We start from the raw sequence: 17,611 nt of genomic DNA on the forward strand, positions 1-17,611 counted from the left end.
ATATATATATATATATATATATATATATATATATATATATATATATATATATACACACACACACACAAAGTGTTTTTGTCTTTTTCCTGTCACTTAATGACGTCACCACATCTCATTTGCATACTTTTTGTCCATTGGCTGATTTTGTACAACCAGCTCATCATGAGTGGAACCTTAAACTTTAAAGAACCTTAAACTGGAAGTTTTTGACAGAGATTCTGCAAAAAAATTAAATTGTACAAAAAAAAAAAAAAAACGTCTCGAGTCTACCAGCCAGGGTTCTACGATCCAGGACGGAGATGAGAAGATTGAGTCCAATTTGTGTCCAGATGAGGAAATGTTGGGCAAATATAACCACAAAGGGTTATATTCCTGGCCAGCAGGGCAGAAGGCTGATCCAAACTCCCAGAGCCTCAACTCCAGAGTCCTGGGGTCCAACAACAGACTGAAGCCAAAGTCCACAATCCACAGTCACTAGTTTTATTAGCAGTGGAGTCAGTCAGCCAATCAGGGAGAGAGTAGGTGACGTGTTCGGGGCTGGCTGGGAAAACAGAGATGTGAGTTGGATAACAAACTGAACAAAACATCAGTTTATAATTAGAGCTGCAGCCTATAACTTCCATAAAGAAGTTTTTACATATTTAACATTATGTTGTTACAGTTTAATATTATGCAGATGAACTGCTGTAGGTTTCTAAAGAGATGCACTAAGTACAACCAGAGCCAGGAGGAGGGGCTTAACGCTGTTGATCATCTCATGTACTCGCTGCTAAATGTACTAATGACAGAGAAATAGATTAGCATTACAGGAAAATTGTTTATCCACAGTCATCAGCGGCTATGCTAACTAGCCTTACCATTGATAACAGGCTATGCTAGCTGCAATGTAACAGAGCCCAAGGGTGATTGACAGCGCTAAGACCCGCCTCCTGGCTCTGATTGGTTGGGGCAGATCATCCTGCATCAGTTTAAACTAATATGTAAAAATTGTTTTTTATTAAAGTGACATACTGCAGCTTTAAATCTCTGGATCTGTCTCAGGTCCATTCCGGCCGTGTCTCCGCCTTCTCGGCAGCTGGATGATTCGAGGCGGCGTCTGGCTCATTGCTGCAACCTCATTGGTCAGCAACGGTCTCGTCGTCCTGTCGGTCTTCTTCTCTCCAGCCAGCATCGTCACGACCCCCAAGCTCCTGATTGGCCTGCTGGCTCTGGTGAACGGCCTGATGGGAGTGTGGAGCAGCTGGCTGGCGGCGGTGGATGCCTGGACGTTTGGCAGCTTCTGGAGGTTTGAATACAGTTATTATCTGACTGACTTCCTCCTCCTTGGTTTTAATGTCTGTCCTGTTGCAGGTACGGGGTGAAGTGGGAGAGCAGCTTCCTGTGTCGCCTCAGTGGCTTCCTGTGCGTGTTTGCGTCTCAGACCGGACTCTTCCTGCTGACCGTCGCGGCTCTGGAGCGATGTCTGTCTGCTGCAGGTGCAACACAGAGCAGCAAAGCTGGCAGGAGCAGCGGTGAGGAAACGTCAACAAACATTTTGTCACCATGTAACTTAGAACCCATATTGTGTCATCAATCCTAATTCATGTAGCGGTTTGATAAACTCACATTTGAATAAGGTTTGACGTTTTCATTATTCATTGTTTATTCTGCACCCAGAATGTGGAACAGGAAACATTTTAAAAATATATTGACGTCCTCCATGTTTTCTTACCAATGGTAGAAGTGGTCAATTAGGCAAAATCAGAATAAAGTTAACAAAACCCAACAACTTCAAATCTGACACCATGAGTGAAAAATCTGCAGGTATTCATGAAATAAGACATTTTAATATAAGAGCCATTGTCGATAATAAAAATACATGGCATAAAAACATATGTAGCATCATGTTTCAAATCCATTGAATCATGAAGATTGAATTATTTGATATCTTATTTGTAAAAATGCAGCAGCATGTTTTAACTCCTGTTCCCGCAGGTGGTTCTTCGTCGCCGCTCTTCATCCGTTTGTCGATCTTCCTCTGCTTCCTGCTCGGCTTTGTCATCACTCTGCCTCCACTGATGGCCGGGCACAGCAGCTCCTCCTTCTGTTTGCCGCTGCCTTCGTCGTCCTCCTCTTCCTCCTCCCTGGCCTTCGCGGTCTCCTTGGTTCTCTTCGACTCGCTCTGCTTCCTCGTCATGACGCTCGCCTACACTCGCCTCTACTGCCGCGCCAGCAAAGCTCCGCCAAACTCCGACGACGACGTGGCGTTGACTCGTCACGTCGCCTGGCTGCTCTTCTCCGACTGCCTGCTCTACCTCCCCGTCGCCTTCCTCTCCTTCTCCTCCCTCCTGCGACTCCCTGCCGCCGGGCCGGAGGCGGCGAAGGGAGTCCTGCTGCTCGTGACGCCACTTCCGGCTTGCGTAAACCCGCTTCTCTATCTCCTCTTCAACCCGCTCGCCAGGGGAGAGCTGGCGGCGCTGGCGGCTCGCGCCTGCAGGGGTGCAGCGGCGTCGAAGTTACAGAGAAGGGGCGTGACCGGAGGACGGCCGCTGGATTCAACGTACGACGAAGACGCGGAGAAGCAGTCGTGTGACTCGACTCAAGCGTTGGTGGTTGTGGAAGGTGTGAAGGAAGAGGAGGAGCAGAGGAGCAAGACGCAACAGTCGCTGTCGGCCGCCCAACGTCGCTAAACGGACATAAAACTCACACGTTGTAGTGTTTGTGTCTCACCTGACAAAAGCTTGAATATCGATCCCAAAGGTTCTGCTTCATTCTAACAGAACCCTCAAAATCTGCCTCATTTTAACAGGGAGCTGTTGTTCAAAATTCACATTTACACTTCAATTTGGGTTTGAACTGCTTCTAAAAGCAGGTAAAGCACTTAAAAAACAATAAGTTAATGTTTTTGGTGTATGGAAAATGAGTCATTTCTAAAACCTCCCAAATATTAACTTACATTCTACGAGCACTATGCTGTCACCTAGCAACAAGTGGAATTCTGCCTGTTACCTAGCAACCCAGGTGGAGCTCCAGCCTGGTCTGCTGGTTTTCCACTGTATGTGCTGTACAATGGCTGATGGAAAAGCCGAGACTTTTGTTGTTGACTTACCATCCGGAAACTATTTGCTGCATTTCTGTTAGTTGTGCAGGAGGCTCCACTTCTGCTTTTTAAAGATGTACGGTTTTATAGTCGTGCATCTGTTTGCAGCTATTTTCATGTGTGAGTGTAAACAGTGAGTTGGGGGCGTGACCAGCAGTAGCTTGTTTGGATTTAAAGTGACAAGACCTAAAACGGCTAAAATCTGATTATCTAAGAATGATTTTGTGCAAAAAATATAATGAACATGATTTGTATAGGCCATAGAAAGAACCTGTTCAAGGAAGCAGAACAGATCATCCTTTAGGTTTTGGTGGACAATCCTGCATGTTTTGGTGATACAGATTGCTATGACGATGATAGAAAAAAGGAGTAAATTTCCACAAAGAAATTTAGAAATTTTCAGTTTAATCTCAGTTTTGTGACTCTTCTCCTGATAAATGAAATCCTGATAATCTTAAGCATTCAAATGTGAGAAAAATATGTGAAAGTGAGTCTCAGTAGCTGATTGATGTGATTTCTGAGGATATAAATACATTTTTTAGGTTTTATTGTTGATTTTTTTTGGTGTTTTTTAATCCCATCTAAATGAGGCGAAAACACGTCCAGAAATGACTTAAGGCACAATTTCATGAATTTTTGCTCTGCTTTTCCAGCTGTTGTCAGGTGAGATCAAACCTACAGGTCCAGCAAATGTAGCAGCAGCTGAAGAAGAGAAGCCTGAACTCATTTTTTCTATTTTGTTCCTGTTTTGACCAGACAGTTTGTTTCAAAGGGTCGCAGACATCATGAAGGGTTTCATTTTAAAACATGGTTTTGCAGCAACGCGCCACCAAATGTTCGCTAATGTCTCGTGTTTCTGCGAGCGAGTGTGAAAACTGCAGCGTGCGTGAGAGTTTCATCAACCTGGAGGAGAAAACCAGCTGCAGAATCATCCGTCCATTCAGTCTGCAATGTTTATATCTTTAAGCTCATTCTGGCCTCATTTTCAGGTCACGAGTATAAAAATAATCTGTTTTTGTGTTGTAAATAGGCGCTACTGTGACAATCTTCATTTATGTAGACTGTGAGAAATCTGTTTTTTAAAGGTTTTTATTGTATGTATATTACAGTTGTTTTTTAACGCTTGTCTTTTTCATGTTTGTCGTGTGAAGTGGTGATTGTGAACACTGTTTTACATAAATGTGACCTAAAATACCTGCAGATTTTCTCACCTCTCCTGCTAAACTTTTGGGCAGGAGAAACATTTTGTACTTCATTTATTTATTTTTTTTTTTAAATTGTCCAATGTTATATATTTTTTAGAGGAAAATTTTTAATCTTTGCTTCTTGTGGTGATTTAATTGATATTTTAGAGTCATCTGCTTTTGAATAAATCAACTCTGTTGGCTTTTAAATCAAAGCTACTTTATATATTTCAATATATTTTTAATCTAAAATCAAAAAACAGCTGTTGAGAAGTTTAAGAAGTGAAACCTGCTTTAGTTAACATAGAAACTTTGATTTAAAACCATAATTTTGCTTTATTTATAATCAAATAAAACATTAAACTTTTACAAAAATAAATAATTTCTTATTTTCAGTAAAGTGCTCCATAGTTGGGGCAATTCAAGGACATAGTCTGAAGACAAATGACAAAAATGGATGGAAAAATTAATTTTTTGCTGTTTGAGTAAATTTAATGCAAATATTTCATGAAAAGTTTAGTTTTTATCTGAAATTCAAACTTATCCACATTTTCATTTAACTGAAGAATAAAATGGTGCAAAACAAGATTTGTTTTAATCTTTTAACTTAATTTAAGTAGTATTGAAATAATCCAGCTGTGGTAATTTTCCACACAATTGGGCATCTAAAAATTAATTTTGACACAGTTTTGATCAATTAAAAGTGGATTTTTAAAAATATATTTCAAACAGTAGAGCTGTTGAAGTATAAAAAAAGGATATATTCAGTATCGGACAGCAGTTTTCCCCAGTATGAACAAATCATTTCCACACTTGCTGGCTTTTATTTTGGAAAGCAAAGTTCTTATTATTTTGGGTGAATCACATTTTTATAACCTTTTTTGCTGTATTTTTCAGGTGGGAAGCAGAAAATACAAACAAGTTATTTAATTTGAAACAAACTTAAGTGGATAAATTGAGCAACATTTAAGATGAGTCTGCTTCAAATATCAGTGGTTATAACAGGAAAAAACACAAAATCTCCATTTATTTATAATCACAACATAACAGTTGAATAACTACAGAAACGTGACCAGAGGGACTGGGAATCGAACCCATGACCTTCCGATTCCAATACGACTGATATGTTATTGATATATTGTTATTGACACATTGCTTAAATTACAGGTTTTGAGCAGGCTACAGTATTCATGTTGGATTTCCTCAGTTTTCCTTCATTATCGTGTTCATTTAGTTTATATCTCAGCTTTTTGTGTGTATTTCACCTTAAGTGTTGTTATATGGGCAGGTTTTTCTTTGATATCATCCCATTTTATTTTGAATTCCACTAATAACCTTAATACACAAGTAGATGGAAATTATTTTAGATCATGGTTTCTGCCTCCCTCAAAAATTACCCCACAGTTGGTCTAATTGTAACAACAAAACCTAATAACTGGTAAAAGAATTTGTCTTGATATGTTTTTCTGTATGTGAAGTGGTGATTCTGGTAAAAACACGTTTTCAGTGTTGTACTTTCAATATCTAACGCTTTCACTTGCAAAAAAATAAAACATAAACCAGACGAAATAAGAGGGCGGGGTTTAAGCCCTTTTTATGTGTCACCACAGCAACAATCAAATGAATATATAAAAAAATGAATAATCACAAAGCATGACTATGAATGTGTGCTGTGTTAAAAGATTGCTGCTGCACTTTTCTGTAATCAGCACTTAAAATGTAAACAAATGTTTCCTGAAAACGTAAAATGGTTCTTCCCTCCAAATGTTCATCTTGTCCCCTTGTAAATCTTTGTAAAGTACCTTGAGTATTTGTTGGAGTCTAGTTTGTAAAGTTTAGCTTGAAGTTACAGTTTGTGACGTAAATAAATCAGCAGTGCTGCAAAATGTATAGTTGAGTCTGTTATTACAAGTTTACATTAATGTAAACCAAGTTGGTTTCTTTACTAACGTCGCCAGATCCTGTTTCACTCTAAATTCGGAGCCTCCCTGAACGCCTCATACGTCCGCAGTGTGACGTATTAACGTCAGAGTTCACTGCTAATGGCAAAAATATGTTGTCCGGGTGCTGCAGACTTCTATGTGAGACAAATTATGAACAAATTGGTATAATGTCCGAAATAAAAAGTCAAAATATCTGTATTGAGGGAAAAAATTACCTCTCCATTATAACTCGGCGCTTATTGTGACGAAGAAAACCGTTACGGTGAGTTAGCATTTTAGCTGGGTTATGCTACAGGGTTTTATTGGCGCATTAATATTATTTTTTAATATGACCAGAAATATGTTCTTTTCATAGAAAATACGTGCTTTGACTAAGTAATTTGGTTAGCTGCTTAGCTATTAGGTTAGCTAAAGTGCTAAGCTAATGAAGCTATGTCTACCATGACTAGATTGGCCAAAAACTGTAATTGAGTAATATCACATTACTTCAGTATATTGTAAAAAGAAGTTATACTGGGTTTTCTAAACTCTCCCCTTTGTTCAGAGATTTTATTGATCGTTTTTAGTGATATTAAACTGAGGTTTTGTGTTAAAACACAAAAATGTATTCGTTTTCCCAGATGTCCGGCTATGTGTGGACAAGGCCTGAAGCAGAGCTGCAATGTCAGCCGTGTGATCATTATTTCATGGTGTTTAAAAGGTAGGAAAATATTTATAAAATTGGTGAATACTGGTTATTAGCCATAACAGCAATATCAATACTAGATATTCCTATCATTGCAAATTTTCATATCGTCTGATCCTTAAAATAAATTCTTAAAATATATAATTCTTTGTACTAAAATGATGTAATTTGAGTTTCACTATTAGAAGAGATAAAATAAATAAATTTTTAATGATGCTCCAATGCTATGCTGTCTAAACCCAACTGGATGCCCCTAATGGCAAACAAAACAGGGAAGCTACAATCACCCATCAGCCCTTTAAACAGATGGTTACCATGGAGACCCAATGCAGGCTGGTGGATGGATGTTACTGCTGACCAAACAGTTACTCTAACATCTCTGCTGACTTGTCTGCATGCCTGGGAGTTGCTGGTTGATGTTCTGCAGTAAATCACTCCTAACACATTGATAATCGCAGTCTTGACGTGTCCTCCTCTTTGAAGGTGCGTCAGAGTTCCCCCCATTTTAGTCATTTCTCCTCATCTGACATTTATAGAACGACTGATGACTAAATCTTTATGATCAGACCTGGTGAAGTATAAAATTGGCTCAGTCATCCTCTACCTTTTTGAGTTTTTAGACACATTTCAGGATGTACTGATGTGGAACAGTGACTCCATGACTGCTGATGAAACAGTAACTGACTTAACATAAACCTTTATCTAGCTAGAATGAGTCTATCAGACTCACTGACTGATGTGGATGAATCACTAAATGAAACCTAAAGGTGGATTTTTTTTAACACTGAGAAGTTTAATGTTTGAAAACTTATCAAATATTAAATGTTCTTTAAGGTTTATGATAAATTTGATCTTGAGGGGTCAATGTGACACCACTGGATTTACTATTTCCAGTTCTGCCAGATGAGTTGAAAGAGAAGCTTCAAGGATTTTTGTCAGCAGAAAGAGAAGGAAGAAGTTCAAACCACCGCTCCTATCAATCATAATGGTCAAGGGTCGTATCCCTGCATTGTATCCTCTACTCCAACATCTTTTTGTCTGACTGACATACAACCAGACAGATTTAAAGAGGAAGCAAATGAGCTGGATTATCAGTGCTCGCCAACAACTGATGGTGAATCCAGGAGATGTTAAATTAAGCTGTTAGCAACAAACAGCAACAGTCTTCAATCAGAGACCGACTGTTATTGGAGAACAACAACATTTGATTAAATAAAGTATGTTTGACTTGAGCTCAATTTCTACGTATTGTTTGTCTTTAATTTCATATTTTATTACTCTTGGATTATTTATGTCTTCTTTGGTTCTCTCTCCACCTGTCCACCATCAGTCTCAGGGTTTTTTTCTTACGTCTGTTTGAAAGTTTGGGTGGATTTTTAGTGTTAAGCTGCTAACTTTATGTTCTAGTCGTTCAAACTCAACTGATGTGAGTCATTCTGGGTTATTTCTAAAACAATCGCACAATTATTCACAACAAATCACAAAGTCTGACTCACGTAGCTGCTGATGAGGTGCACTCATTGCAACACAAATGAACCAAAATGGATCTTAGACTTTGATTTATCTGTGGTATAAACTGTTTTTGGGTTTATTTCACACCCATAATTATTTATGTAATTGTTCTAATTGGTATTATTTAATTTAATTGTTATTTTATATTTTAACTCGTTTTGTCCAGATGGGTCTCCTGTTTTGGGTTAAAAGATCCAAAAATTAAAGATGATGCTACATCGCCATCTACTGGGCAAATATGGAATTACAGTAGAACTCAATTTAAATGACACCCAAACGTTTTTTTTTTCATTAAGCCAAATAAACGATTGTTTTTTTCTCCTTTCACTGAAACCCATTAAATCAGTCCATCTATAGTTATAAAACACCATATTTAAATTCATGTAAACATTTTTCCTTTCCATTCTGTTGATTTATTTGAACTTCAGGAGGTCATCTCTTCATCACGTGTAGATGAGTGAATGCATTGATTTGATGTGTAATTTTTACCTGCTACCTGTATTTTTATTTTTTTTTTACACTGAAACCTGTGTTTCTGTGAGTCATGCGGCACAATTTGGAGGTGTGTGTTCCATCGACCCCAACGCCATTGACTTCATGGTCCGACATTTTATGATTTCCTGAATTGATTGGACTTTAGGACTTTTCTGTAGGAATAAAATTAATTCAGTTAAGTAAATTTGACTAACATTTTTGAAAAAATATACTTTTAGACATATTTTTAGTATCCCATACTTTTTACTTTTGCTTGACGTATCACTACTCTTACTTGAGTAAAATTTCTGGGGGGGTTTCTCACAGAATAAAAAACAAACATGTTTTAATTATACATTCTGCAGACACAGACACACAGTTTTCACTAAAGTTTCATTAGTTTTGAGAGAAAATTTATTTTGAAAGACCTTTCTTTTGTCTGATTTTGTTATATTTTTTGTTACATACATGAGTTATTGTCATTTTGGTAAGATGACAATAACTCATGTATGGTAAAATATTTATATTTTGGTAAAATCTGAATATGTAATTTTGATTATTTGATCGGTTATTGAATATTTTTTACCAAATACTTTTTTGTCTTTTTTGTCTCAACTCACCTTTAACGAATGTGGAATTAAGTTTTGCTAAATACTTTGTTACATAATTCTCCCACTTTAAAAATGTCAATTATTAATTTGAGAAAATGTTTTTTGCAGGTTTTGCATGTTTCTTTTCAGCTAAAAAAGCACAATAAGTGATGCACTTGCACTGAAGTACAGCATAATGGCGGTGAATTAGTGTTACAGGAAGGTGACTGGCTGTTTTATGACTGTCAGATGAGTGAACACCTTTTATCTTTTCTTGTTTAAAGCTCAAAGTCCACCTGACAGACACAGGCGATCCACAGACAGTCACCACAAACCGATTTTTTAAAAGTAGCTAAAAGAAGTGATTCTACCGGCTGGAACCTCACAAGAAGAGGTTTGACTTTGGATATATTGGTAGAAACTTTGATTCTGGAGCTGAATTCGCCGTCACACATGGATGGTACCTGAAGACGAGCGGGTCGAATAAATTTCGCCGCTGTCCGACTGGCTGGCAGCCATTTTGGAGACAAACCAGGTGTGTTTGAGCAAACATGTTGAGATGGTTTCTGTTTAGACAAGATGGTTTTATCTGCCTTATGGTGAACCATTACCGCTGAAACAAAGATCACAGTGATTCTTTTAGTTTTAACAAATAATTATGTCATTAACTGTCCAAATCTGCTATTGATTATGAAGTTTGAGGACAATGCAAGGAAAATTAAATAGTTACATTAAAAATAAGATTTTAGCAGTTGGTCAATGGTCTTTGAACTCCGTCTGTACTTTAAGCAACATCTAATTTTGATCTACTGTGACTTTCATGAACCACATTAATGTTTTCCATGGTCCGATCAAGCGGTTTGCTGCCAGTAGGAAAGTTTTAACAAACTGTTGATCCAAAAGTTGAAAATATATTAAAAGTCGTGATACTCAGGTTGATGAACTGGCAGTTTGAACTCTGCACTGGAAGTTTACAGAGGGGTGTGTTCAGTTGGTTATGAGGTTACGTTTAATTTTCTGTGGAATTGAACAGAAAAATGTGATGTCCAGAGCTGAAAATAAAAACATGCCAATAAAATATGTAATTTTTAGAGCTTAGTTAAAGGTTATGACACTAAGATGCAACCAAAACATTTAGAAGCTTGAGTCCAAGTCAAAACGAGAACTGGTGTATGCTTAGAGACTTAAATGTTACGACCAATTTATTAAAATAGCTTTATTAAGGAAACAAAGGTACTTATGAAATCAATCTTAAAGACAATAATCTGGGTATATTTTACCCTTGACAATATTGTAGTAAAAAAGTCTTTATAGTTTTAAAGTATTTTTAAATTAATTTAAAAAGTACTTGAAGTTATGATTACTGTGACCTACAGTAAGAACTAACAGGATTCAGCAATGCAAATTTGATGCTAATGATTGCTAGCGTTGATATTTACCGATAAGCTAGCCTGTTTTTTATTTGTCTTTATGGGAAACAATCTGCTCTCTGTTTAAAACTGAGAAAAATAATCTAGAGACCTGAGGAATACAACAGATATCTAACAAACGACAACAATCTCATGTTAAATGGGAACTGCTAACAAACAAGCTAACTTTGCTAGCATCACAACCATTTAGCATGTCTGCATCATTTAGCATTTTTCTAGACATTTTTATTTCATGGAGACTTGATTTGTTAAACTGCTTCTTATCCATTGTGTCATAAAAAGTGTAAAATTTAAGCACTTAAAGACTATTCATTTTAATTGATTTTAATAATGTCTATTCAGCAACCACAGCTCTACACCTTCCATCACTTGTTTTGGGTTTATTTTCAAGAGTTGGTGCTTCGAGTCCATTAATTCGCTCTTGGTATAGTACCGTTTCTTTGCCAGCTTTCTTAGGACGATTAAGGACAAAACTAGACACACATAAACATTCTTGCTCCTCTACAGCATCTCTGGAGTTCAGTACAGTTTGCTTCGCCTAATACCTTTGGCTAACGCTTTTACACTTTGGCCCATATTCTTACGGTCCACAGCAACAGAGGTTGCAGACCCTAAACTAAACAAGTCATTATTCATCTACAACATAGATGGACAATCTATGTTATAGGAAGTATATCAGTGAAATGGTTGTCATTGGGTGATTGTTATAAACCAAGATAAGGATGGAACGTATATCATTTATGAGCTAAACTCTCTTTACATTTAACAAAAGCCTTTAGCCTTGAACTTTGGATCATTACCTAATGGTGATGGATCATCACAGCACAGAGTGTGGGACTCCTAATGGAAAAAGCAAATCATCTAGCCCCAATATTTACCTGCTTAATGCATTGTAATATTCTCAGTCTCGTGGTCAGCAGCAGCTGCAGGTGGAGATCCTCCTGACTCCTCCACGTTCGAGCACAGCAACGCCCCATGCATGGTAGCATGGAGCCTGGAGCCAGTGGGCCACCACTCCAGGTTCTTGGAGAGAACGAAGCACTGCAACAATTCTTCAGCGGTGAGACGTTCTACAAATCTTCACAGCAAACCTGGAAATATCAGTCAACTGAAAAACAAGATTTTAAAGAACTTAAAGGATGTCCCAGTTATCTCTAAACATGAGAATCCAAGATTGGTTCAAGAGACTTTCCATAGTTTCAAGCATTCTCCAGACAGATGTGGTTTTGTTTTTCTTGGACCTTTGAGGTACCCAGAACTATCTTTGGAGAACTCCAGTCTATCGTGATTTAGTTGCTCTTGTGAAGTTTTTGAGGCTTTTGAGGTGTAACTAAACAAACTGCACTGAATATGGTTCATATTGCAAGCAGAACTTAGTCTGAAAATGACCTTTCAATTTAATCTCAAAGATGCAACACACCATTCAGTACCAAAGAGAGAGGTGGTTTATTAGAGGTTTGAGAGATAAGCAGGTGACTCTTAATGCTTGGTTGGTGATCTTATAGGAAGATCAGGTCTTCCTACTCTTTACAGTCTTAAAATTATGCTAACAAGGTTCATGAAGTCTTAGTCATTAGGGTTAGGGTTAGGTAAAGGCGATGTGATCTCAAAGGGTGTGTGGGACTGGTTTTAAGGTTTTACATTAGTTTGGAGAGACTTTGATTCAAACAGGTTTCCTGCATGTTAAGAATACTCTTGTTTTTTGAAGAAGTTCACTTGTTTCTTAAGAATTTTCCAAAGACATTCCAGGGTCTGCCTAATAGGGTAGCGATAAACAGTCTTGGTTCTTTATGGAAATTAACCAAAATTGTAATTGAGGTATTTTATACCAGGAGTTTCCAAGTCTACTCCTTGAGAGATACTATCCTGCATCCCTCCTCATAAGTTGACCTAATAACAAGACATTCATTTGACTCAGGTGTGTTGGAGAAGGGATTCCTCTGAACATTGCAGGATAGTACTGGTGTTTGTTTCCACCGTTCAGCTGTTTGTGTTTCTGGTCTTTGGGCTTTTTTGACAAAAGTTCGAAGTGAACTTTTGTAATGTTGCAAAAGAGAAAATGTGTGTTTCTATCCACTGATCTGGAGCGAATAAACCATGATTGGTATTTTAAAAAATTTTCAGAGTTTCGTGCCTCTGGTACGGCACAGATCCTCCAGTGGAAAGACAGTTCGCTACTTAGTGTTTCCACCTTTTTGGGATCAAAAAATTGTAAAGTTTTTCCAAATTTTACCATTTCTATCAGTCTTTTTTAATGCAATAAAACATTGATGAACCATGGGTGGTGATAGTGATCCAGTAAAGGATTGTCAGAATGTCAGTGGTGTTGAAGGAGTATGGAAATATATGTAATATCATTTATTATTACTGGCCCAAATGTTCATATCGGTGAATCTCTAATTGATTTTATTGAGAAGAATGAGGAAAAAATCTAATTATATGACTGTAGTTACCAACTGTGATCATAGAGTTTTGTATATTAGTTTCCTTTTACTCTGTGTGAGTCCTGATCCATCATATTGCTCACCTTTTCAGGTCAGGATGTCAGTAGTGTGTTGGACAGCTCCGTTGCTGTCGACACCAGCATCCTGGAGCAATACCTCAGCAACGACATGGACCCCAGCAACTTGTAAGTCTCAGAGGAAGATCATTTAATCATTTGAAGAAAGGCTCAATGCTCATTCAGGCACCAATAAAACACTTAAAGGATTAACTGTAAATAAGACTAGAGATTGGATAGATTAGAAAGTAGTTTAATTATTGTGTTCATTGAGTTATTCGTTGACCAAGAATACCCAGAAATCCTTGCAGCCATGTTCTTGGTTAGTTTCTACTTGGTGAGAGTCAGCCTGTTGTAGCTACAGTACAATGATAATCAGTTTTATGTGGGAAACTTTCTACTCCAGTGTCATGTCTGAGCACATACTCTGTTATGTAACATCCATAATTTAACACTGACCCAGTTGGTTGTCAGATAAGTGAAGATTGCTGATGGAGACGGCTCCGTGTAGGACGGCACGGCGATCACTGATACCCGGCTGTTTCTGTTTTCTTTTCCAGCATGCTTCCTGACTCTCCTCCTGACTCAAGTTCGGAGGCCTGTTCTCCTCCACAGATACCAGGTAGTTTTCAACACACTGCAAAAACGCAACAAGCTATTTTTGGTCTAATTTCTAGTGCAGATGTCTTAGTATGCTTGAAATAAAGCAAAACTAACTTAAAAGTCACTTTTCTGCAAGATATAAAAGGTTGTTCTAAGAAAATAATTTCCTAATATTGAAAAAAACAAATCTCTTTTTTAATATCAATATTAAGGATTATTTACTTAGAACAAGCTCTTATATCTTGCAGAAAAGTGACTTTTAAGTTAGTTTTGTCTTATTTCAAATGTACTAAGATATTTGTTCAAGAAGTTAGACCAAAAATACTTGTGTTTTTGCACTGATCCAGTTCGCCTTTTGTATTATAAAAGCTAAATGTCCTTCTCTTGTTTTTACCCATGTAACTAAAACCTATTTCCACATGTAATGCGGTAAGTTTAACATTACGCTAGTTTTTGTTTTAATAATAACACATTTCTATTTCACAGAAATTAATGCAATTAATTGGTTCAGTCAGTTTGAAACAATTAATTGGATTAATTGTGATTAATTGAAATAATCATCAACTAATTTAGTAATCAAATAATTAATTGCAGTATAAAAACTGAAACTTTGCTGAAAGAAAAACATATTCAGAGCAGAAATTAGGCCAAAAATGTACAAAAAAATATACATTTTGCATTTGAAATAAAAAGTCTTTGTAAGTCTGTTCTACCCAGAACTGAAATAAAAAAGGTCTCCCATTAAGCACCTTTTTCTGTCCAATTATTAATCACTGAATGGAAACAATAATCAACACATTAATACTGCAATGACCTTAAAGTTTATTAAATAAATTAGAGTGGTTTGTAATGAAGGTCTTCATTATTTGGCTGGAAACACTTAAAAGGGCCATCCTAACATGGTTAAATGAAAAACATACAGAATGTGCCAAGTTTTTATCTGATTAATTGATTAATCATCAGAATAATTGTTAGAATAGTATAAAAATACACAGATATACATTAATCTACATGTTATAAAGGCTTCTGTTGTTTTTATATTTTTAAAGCATGTTGTGTTTTCTCCTGTTGGCAGATCTCGGATATGAACGGTCCTGTTGGCCCATCTGTCCAGAGGGGTTTCAACCAGCAACGTACTGTCACTTTAAGAATCGAGGACCCATTCCCCTCGACTCTGACCGACTCACTCGACCCACTTCCTGTCGGTTAAAAGATGGCGGCAGCAGCGGCGGCGGCACGTCCCACTCTGACTTTCTGACCCACAACCAGCTCTGTGGTTTGGGCCTCACAGACTCTTCTGTAAAGTCTAGGACTCCACCTGATCCGCATATTCTACCCGTTCATCAGGACACCAACCACCCACCTGAACACAACTTGAATTCAGGAAGCATTTTGCAAGGTTACACTCCACCCTCTCCTCCTTCCCCACCCTTACCTCCAACCAGTACCTGCATGTCTGCCATGACTGACCCAGGTCTGGTCCAAAACCTCCCTGTGTCATCTTCGCACTGTGTGCTGGGTTCAGTCTCCACATCGCATCCCTGGTAAGCAAACTTTTGGTTTTTGGAAATGACTGTGTGTGGATTTGTGGGGGAATACCCGAGATCCCCTTTAAAACCGTTTGATTGGCTGATGTTCTCGCTGTATGCGCTGTAGAATGGCTGCTGGAAAAGACAGGAGTTTTGCTTGCATGTCGATCCCAAAGGTTCTGCTTCATTCTAACAGAACCTTCAAAGTCTGCTGCATTTTCACGGGGATCTGTTATGCAAAATTCACATTTCTGCTTCAATTTGGGTCTGAGCTGCTTCTAAAAACAGCTAAAGCACTTTTAAAAAACAAGTTAATGTTTTTGGTGTCTAGAAAATGAGCCAATTCAAAAACTTCTCAAATATTAACTCACATTCTAGGGCTTTGTGCCGTTACCTAGCAACCCCAACAGAATTCTGCCTGTTACCTAGCAACCCAGGCAGAGCTCCAGCCTGGTCAGCTCGTTTTACCACTGTATCCGCTGTACAATGGCTGCTGGAAAAGGCAAGAGGTTTGTAGTTGACTTACTAACCAGAAACAACTTGGTGGGTTCTTGTTGGTTGTGCAGGAGGCTCTACTTCTGCTTTTCAAAAATTTACGGTTGTATAATTGTGCATCTGCTTGCAGCCATTTTCACATGTGAGTGTAAACGTTGAGTTAAGCAGCAGCTTATTTTGATTTAAAGTGACAAGACGCCCAAAAACAGCTCATTCTGAAAGAACTGAGCAGATTAAAATCTCATCTAAGAATGATTTTGTGCAAATCATTGTAACAAGTTCACACTCTGCTTTTAAATCTTGTTAGATTTGAGTGTATCTATGAAGACATTCAGTCGTGTTAAAAGTTAAGTAGGTTGTCATCAGCCCACTGTTTTATGATGGTATTCTAGGCCCAAAAATACCGCAGTGTTGTAAAATTTTGTCATTAGATGAGACAAGATGAGTTACAGTGAACTCATTACTGATGAGAGGGTGAATGGTTTACCAACAGGAACGTCACACCCTCAGTTAAAAACTGGATTAAGAACAGCGTCCAGTTGTAATCCTGGATTAGATGTCAGCATGATTCAGTTTGGGTGATTTTTGATTAACTTGATGACATTCAGTGGATAAAATTTGCCTATTTTATGATTAGAGCTCAAACCAAGAGGTGTAATTGGTTTGATCTTTTACATAATATATTACTTCTTATCAGATTGTTGATCTGTTGTCTCTTTTTATTGATAGATTTATTTTTAGTTTGACTCTACAGCGCTTTAATAAAACTTAGATAGTAAAACTAAACTGGACCATATTTTACATTTAAACAGGGCATTATTGTGAGATTAAATCTTTACGAAATTGTATTTAATTTTTCATCAGTTCCCAGGACAGTAAAAAGAGAAGGAGATCTGAGTCTGAGGAATCATTTGCAGCAGTTGATGCTGCCAGTTGTGAAAGGGATGGGACTCATAACGCTGGCACTGGAAATACTTTAATTGGACCGGGTCAGAGTTCCTCCCGGTTGCTCAGATGGGAACATTACAGGCGGGAACACTGGAGCACTTTATGCAACACCAGCTACCAAACGCTGTAAGTACAAATCCCTCTGAACCAAAGGGTTTAATTAGGATCGGTTGAGGACATGAGGGGCATGAAGTTACTCAGTCAAGAATTACAGCTAATTATTTAGCTACAAACTAAATATTTAGGTAACAAGCCAATGGCCTGAAGCAAAATTAGGTTTGTTATTTAAATATTTATCTAGCTTACAGCTAACTACATAATTAGGTTGAAAATGAACTATTCAGTTCGCTCAGAGATAACTAAATGTTTAGTTTCTGATATATATAGCTTGCTAACTAAATATTTAGTTTGGCGCTAAATATTTAGTTGGTAAGCTAAATATTAAGCTGACTTAGAGCTAAATATCTAGTTTGGAGCTAGTTAGCGTGCTCACTAACTGTTTATGGAGCTAAATACTAAATTTGCAAACTAAATATCTAGGTTGGAGTTAAATATTTAGTTTAGCAACTAAATATTTAGCTTCCAGCTATAAATATTTAGTTTGGACCTACATAGTTAGCTTGCTAACTAAATACAGAA

General features: G+C 37.5%; 2 protein-coding genes across 3 annotated transcripts in view; both read left to right on the forward strand.

The window, feature by feature from the left end:
- LOC106957156 (leucine-rich repeat-containing G-protein coupled receptor 5A) overlaps positions 1 to 16,078 on the forward strand; it is a 57,402-nt gene extending 41,324 nt beyond the window's left edge. The window contains exons 18-21 of one of the 2 annotated variants that reach the window (XR_001426902.1): positions 1,042 to 1,285; positions 1,351 to 1,511; positions 1,975 to 3,000; positions 15,967 to 16,078. Coding sequence is in view for 1 of the 2 variants with exons in the window: in XM_015048411.1 (XP_014903897.1) it covers positions 1,042 to 1,285; positions 1,351 to 1,511; positions 1,975 to 2,669 (1,100 nt within the window). In the remaining variant the exon portion in view is untranslated. Of the gene's footprint in view, positions 1 to 1,041; positions 1,286 to 1,350; positions 1,512 to 1,974; positions 3,107 to 15,966 lie in introns of those variants that run through there. The other variant, XM_015048411.1, reaches the window with a different exon arrangement.
- LOC106957151 (myelin regulatory factor-like protein) lies at positions 6,277 to 17,102 on the forward strand. The gene is made up of 8 exons (XM_015048405.1): positions 6,277 to 6,468; positions 6,827 to 6,906; positions 9,752 to 10,002; positions 11,803 to 11,957; positions 13,433 to 13,526; positions 13,958 to 14,019; positions 15,076 to 15,544; positions 16,889 to 17,102. Exons 4-8 carry the CDS (start codon positions 11,873 to 11,875, stop codon positions 17,100 to 17,102), a joined length of 924 nt encoding a protein of 307 aa, XP_014903891.1. The 5' UTR covers positions 6,277 to 6,468; positions 6,827 to 6,906; positions 9,752 to 10,002; positions 11,803 to 11,872.
- The last annotated feature ends 509 nt before the right edge of the window (positions 17,103 to 17,611 follow it).

This window comes from Poecilia latipinna, unplaced genomic scaffold (genome assembly GCF_001443285.1).
Source record: "Poecilia latipinna isolate Pla-1442-1.1 unplaced genomic scaffold, P_latipinna-1.0 Scaffold882, whole genome shotgun sequence".
NCBI classification, from domain to species: domain Eukaryota; kingdom Metazoa; phylum Chordata; class Actinopteri; order Cyprinodontiformes; family Poeciliidae; genus Poecilia; species Poecilia latipinna.